The sequence below is a fragment of the Neophocaena asiaeorientalis genome, unplaced genomic scaffold (assembly GCF_003031525.2).
Source record: "Neophocaena asiaeorientalis asiaeorientalis breed wild unplaced genomic scaffold, Neophocaena_asiaeorientalis_V1.1 scaffold137, whole genome shotgun sequence".
NCBI classification, from domain to species: domain Eukaryota; kingdom Metazoa; phylum Chordata; class Mammalia; order Artiodactyla; family Phocoenidae; genus Neophocaena; species Neophocaena asiaeorientalis.
The window spans coordinates 145,452-151,451 of record NW_020171804.1 but is presented as its reverse complement, the minus strand read 5'-3'; the positions used below and the strand labels follow the sequence as shown (position 1 = coordinate 151,451).

Sequence of the window (6,000 nt, the reverse complement as noted above, 5' to 3'; positions counted from 1 at the left end):
CACCCCCCTCCATCCCCACAATCCCCGTTTCCACATGGGTGCCAGGAGGTCTGAGCCAATCAACACAATCCCATCCCTATTGCCTCAGAGATTGGTCTACAGATGGGCACCTGACCCACATCTCAGCCAATCAATGCAGACCTTCTCCCCCCACCGGCAGGGTAGGCCGTCCAATTAGAGCAAAGCCCAGGACTTCGTGTTTGACACTTGGGAGAAGCAATGGGATTTGCCCAGGTTAAAAAGGTCAGCGAACCCCAAACAGTATTGGTACAAACTTCTGCTTAAACATAGAAGATGAAATACATATGTTTATATGAGCTTCACTAGAATGACACAAAGAGGGCAGGAGGAGAATGGCAAAAAGTGAGAGGCTAACCAGGGTAGGCAGGTTTAAATTGGGGAGAGGCGGGGTGATGGGGGCTTAGCAGAGTGAGGGCTGAAGCACAAGGTCCCGGAGCTGCAGGGGCGGGTGGGGGGGGCGGGGAGGAAGCAAGGGGAGCCCTGAAGACGCTCCTCCCTCCTGCACCACAGATACTTCCCCCAGGAATGTACCATCCTCTGCCTCACCCTAGGGAGGAAGATGCAGGACTTTCCTATGGAGACTTGAATGTTCAGAGATTCTGCCACTTTGAGGCCCCCGTAAGATCACCTGTTGTTTCAAGTAGTCCCTGTTGAGTAAATGTCTCCTGTGAGGTCACTCCCAAGGCTCTGACCTGTGTGCAGTGTGGCTGCCCTTGGATCAGGTGACATTCCAGTCATCTGTGGCCAGGGAGGCCACAGGGCTATGCAGCAGGACCTGGGACTTCTGCATGAGGACTGCCTTGGCCCCTGTCCTTGGGGGATGGTGAGCCTTTGCAGCCCAATCCTTCAACATCCCCAGTCTCAGTGAACCCATTTGAAAGTGGTAAAAATAATACCACCCCTGCCTACTGCCCCAAGACTGTCTGATCAAATGACAGAATGAATACAAAAGTGCTTTGTGAATCATAAATGTTTAATTAGTATAATTATCATGACAATATCTCCTCCATATAAATATATTTCCTTTCTTTAGGAATAAATCTAATAAGAAATATATATGATCTATAAGAGAAAAATAATGAAGCTCACCTGAAGGGCATAAAGGAAGACTTCAACAAACAGGGCAACTGGCTACATTTCTGAACGAGAAGACTTGGCATTATAAAGATGTCTGTTCTCTAAAATGGATCCCCAAATCCACAAATTCAGTGCCTTTCCAATGAAATTATCAGCAGCATTATTTTATTGAAATGGGAAGAGTAGATTGTAAGATTTATATGAAAGATAAAAGCCTTATGGGAAAGAAAATTTTGTAGGAAAATAAAAGGAAGGGATCCCTTCCCACCAGATATCCAAAAACTGAAAAGTGCCAACTGAAAGAATGCGGTATCTACAGGAACGGACAGAGAGACATCCAGCTCATAGAGCTGAGGCCAAGGCAGGCAGAGTACCAAGATCCACTTTTACATTTAGACAGTCTGTTGCTGACACAGGCAGCAAAATGAAAAGAGAGAGGGGAAGAGAAGAAAGAGAAAAGGAAGGAAGGAAGGAAAGAAAGAAAAAAAGCACCCAAATGTGCCACTTCCCATCTTTGTCCCACGCACCAGAAAGGGTGACACCCAACCAAAGAGAGCTGGATGCCTGCGCCTCAAGTCACCCCAAGGCATCACGTCTGGCTGGGAGCCCATTCTAGATGGCAGCTACACCCTGGGGGCAGGGACAGAAAACCTCGCATCTCGGAACGAGAGATGAGGGGAAACCCTCCTGATGCCTCCTGGGCAGATGTGGAAGAGAGTGGGAGGTGGCTTCAGAGCAGCTCCTCTCAAGTCCAACCTCAGTTCCTGGAGCCTCACAAAGTGTTCTGACAGGCTCAGATTAGCTGTGGTCCCAGACTTGGCCTGGTGGCCTTTGAAGACACCTGCAAGGTGACCAGAGCAGAGCCGTTCCCTCACAACAGAGAAATACAACAATGGAGCATAAACTGTGGTGCAGCTATCAATACAAATCAGTGGGGAAAAGGTAGCCAACAAATGTTAGACTCCTACCTCATACTATACACAAGCAAATTCCAGAGGGGCCAGAGTGCTGAACATTTTTTAAATATTGGAAAAATATTACAAGGAAATGTGGGAGAACACTTTTCTAATTTTGGGTGGGAAATGCTTTTCTTTTTTTAAAAAAATTTTTTTTAAATTTATTTTTGGCTGCGTTGGGTCTTAGTTGCTGCGCATGGGCTTTCTCTAGTTGCGGTGAGCGGGGGCTACTCTTCGTTGGCAGTACGCGGGCTTCTCATCGCGGTGACTTCTCTTGTTGCAGAGTACGGGCTCTAGGCACGCGGCCTTCAGTAGTTGTGGCGTGCGGGCTCAGTAGTTGTGGCGCACGGGCTTAGTTGCTCCGCAGCCTGTGGGATCCTCCAGGACTAGGGCTCGAACCCGTGTCCCCTGCATTGGCAGGCAGACTCCCAACCACTGTGCCACCAGGGAAGCCCCCGGAAATGCTTTTCTTAACAAGACACGAGCTTCAAAAAAAGAAAGCAAGCCAAATTCATAAAAAAGAAATACTTCTGTGTGTTAAAAGACACCATTGATCAAGCCATATGTTTAGCAATAGGTAATACAGCATATTCAACAAGAAAAGGATTAATAGATATTATGGATGGAATATAAAAATAGTTAATACAAATTGAAAAGTAGACAATTCAATAACAAAACAGTTAAGTAATATAAACAAATCATCCTTAGAAAAAGGAATACAAATACCATAAACATATGAAAAGGTGTCCAGCACTTTGCAATTCAAATGATAATGAGATGACAGATAAGCAAAAGTTATAAAGATTCATCATCTCAAGGACTGGCCAGCGTGGAGTCAAACTCCTAATGGTGCTGGAAGGATTAATTGGTGAAGCCATTTGAAGGGGCCAATGTAGTCCTGTCTGCACAGTCATAAAATGTGCCCAGCATTGGACCTAGCAATTCAGCCTCTAGGAAGCATCCAGAAGAAACACATGCACGTGTTGACCCTGGTAAAAGGCCAAGATTTATAACGGGAAAACGGAAACTGCCCAGATGACCATCAATACGAAATTGGTTTAAAAATATTTCAGCGTATCCATTTGGAGAGGTCTCACCGGCCACTCCTTCCCTCTCCCTCTGCTGGATCCCAGCAGAGCTCATGTTTCCAGATGGTAGTCAGGGAAGGCAGTGACCAAAGCTTGAGGGTGGCCTGGGCACGTGTGGCAATGCCACTGGCTAAGCCACCTGCTCCCTCTCCTCTGGTTCCCAGATTGAGTCTGGGGGCCTCTCCTCCTTAGGACATGAATTTGGAAGACCCTGTGACCCTGCCCTGGGAACTGGACAGGTGGCAAAGTCTGCGGTGATAAGGCGATTGGGCTGTCGCTATGGTGATGGGGATGGAGGCCTTTTGCCATCAGCCCCAGTTTTCTGCATGGCAGCTCTAATGACAGGATGGTCAGCCCTGCAGAGGCTGGAGGGTGTGAGCGCGGAGGCCTGTTCCTGGTTGCCATGGCAGCGTGGGCCCTCGCAGGAGCGCAGAAAGCCCTGGCAGGAGAATTCCCCACTCCATACCTGGTCAGAGCAGGAAGTGTTGGGCCGTGACTGAGCCTCAGGGAAGCAGGTTGGGGTGTGAGAAAAGAACAGTCGCCCACAGCTTAATTACTCAAAAGCTGTCCCCCAGCCACAGGAGGAAAGAAGACCTTTTCTGCTGAGTCTGTCTAGAGAACACCACGCCGTCACAGCTCAGCACAGCCCGGAGAGAAAGCTGACCAGTGCCGACCAGCTCTGGAGCCCGGCAATGGCCCTGCCCCGATGATACCTGGCCTGACAAGGCCTCAGTGGGAAAGGGTCCCGACTAGGACCCAGAAGAGAAGGCTGGCAGGCTTGCTGGAGAAAAATGAAAAGGAGGAAACTCTGTGATTGAACCTCAAGCCAGAAGCCAGCCAGAAGGTGGACCATATTCTACCAGACACTCGGGCCGGCCGTGACCCTTGGTTGGGAGAAGCCTGGGGATATTTCTGCCTTGGAAGCCCGTTGGGGAACACTGAGGGGTTCCAGCTCCCCCAGGCGGGCTGCGGTACAAATGCTGGATGACAGAGCCAGGATGGAGATCGCCAAGAAGGAAAAGGTAGCTCTCCGCTGCATTCGGTTTTCTAGAAGTGCTTCTTTCACGTTCCTGTATTCAGTGGTTTGTTTAACTTGACCAAGTGTTTGTGCCTCAGTATCTGACTGTATGTGCAGGTGCTTTAGGGACGACCTGCTGGGAGTGAATTATGAGGCATTGACTTTGGTAATGTGTATGGTGTTAGGGAGTGTTCTAATTTCATTCTTTTACATGTAGCTGTCCAGTTGAGACAGTGACTTCATTGGGCAGACCAGGTCCTCTCCCTGCTGCTCCAGACTCTGGCCCTGAGACCTGGAAGTCACAGGCTGCCAGGAGTCCCGGGAGGTGACCTCTGTTGGGTAGAGGGTCCGGGGAGTTTAGAGCCCCAGCTGGGGGGCTTGGGGCCTGGGATCTTGGTGGCAGAACCAACTGCCCAGCCATGAGGCAAGACTCAACAGACATCACGAAAGGTCTCAGATGCCTGCGCTTCCCTGCAGGAATCTTTTCCTAAGAAGCCTCAGGGCCGTTGCTCCTGGTGAGGAGTGGAGAGCAATTACTTTTTCCAAAGCAAAGAAAAATCCAGACGTCTTCTGAGCCAGCCCTGTGCGCGAGCAGAGCCAGGGCTGGTGACAGGGCAGAAGGAAGAGCCTGCCTGCTCCCCCAAGCCAGGCGGGGCGGGGGAGACGGAGGAGAGGGCCCATATCCAGTCCCTTTGGCATGGTTTCCTCCTCACATGTCTTTTCTTCTCCTTCTTCTGTGAAATGACAAGGTCAGCATAAACACTGGGCTCGTTCTGCTCCTGGCAGAGCTAATGATGTTGGGAGAAAAACAACCAGCCTGGGTCGGGGTGCCCGCAGCTGCAGGCAGCAGGAAGCCCACGTCTGCTGGTTCCTGGGCCGATGGCCGGAGTTTGGATGAGAAATCCTGCGCAAAGGGGCCGTGGAGGCCAGCTGGGGAGAAGGGAGGCGGGGTCTTTGGCACAAGCAGAGAGCTAGCGTGGCGACAGTGAGAGGTGGGGCCTGTGGCTCGCCGTGGGGAGCTGGTGTGGGGAGGCCACCACGTCAGACTGGGGCTGGCCTCCGCCCCCTTCTCATTTGTCCCAGGGACACAATGCTCCATGCGGTAAACCATTTCTGTTCCACACATGCGGTGTGCTGGCCCCAGTTCAGGAGCCAGGCTGGTTCCAGATCGCTGGTGGGGGACGAACGGGTGTTTCACTGACAGCCTTGTCAGGGCAGAGAGGAGAGGGAGGCACCGCCTCTGGCACATGCCTTAGGGGGTACCAAAAACATCAGTCATCAAGATAAATAATATTCTATTTCAAATTCTAAAGAATCAAAATCCATGCGAAAAATTACGATGAGCAAAATGCCAAATTTCTAAAGAAAGAGGGCCTGAGTATTACTGATTTTTTTTGCTTGTCTTAGGCCTGTGCTGGCTGCCCTTAGAGTGCCAGCTAGCAAGGTGCCAGGGCCAAACAAGGGAGGCGTGGGGCTGTGACGTCCACACCCCTCCCGTCTGTCCTAGCTGCCCAGAGGACCCACCTCTTGTCTGGGGGCTGGGGGAGCGGGGTGGGGGTGCTTCAGCTTGGTTTCAGGGCCGTCCTAAGGATCTGAGGTTTCGCTGCCAGGCCCACCCAGGTCCAGCCCTGCATCCCTGGGAAGTGATACACCCACCCCAAGCCACCATGTAGCCTGGAATGGTCGGCTGGGGCTGTATCCACCGCAGGCTCCCAGGAGGAGAGCGTTCAGGTTGCTTTGGAGGGAACTGAAGTGCTGCTGGTTTTGCTCGTTCTTTTTTTCTTTTTTAGTTTATGTATTTATTTATTTATTTTTGACTGTGTTGGGTCTTTGCTGCTGC

General features: G+C 50.9%; 1 protein-coding gene across 1 annotated transcript in view; it reads left to right on the top strand.

Annotated features, from left to right (window-relative positions):
- The first annotated feature begins 2,407 nt into the window (after positions 1-2,407).
- Positions 2,408-6,000, top strand: part of GCK (glucokinase) — a 47,298-nt gene continuing 43,705 nt past the window's right edge. The window contains exon 1 of the mRNA XM_024747736.1: positions 2,408-4,164. Within this exon, the coding sequence (XP_024603504.1) occupies positions 4,120-4,164 (45 nt within the window). The 5' untranslated portion in view covers positions 2,408-4,119. The remainder of the gene's footprint in view (positions 4,165-6,000) is intronic.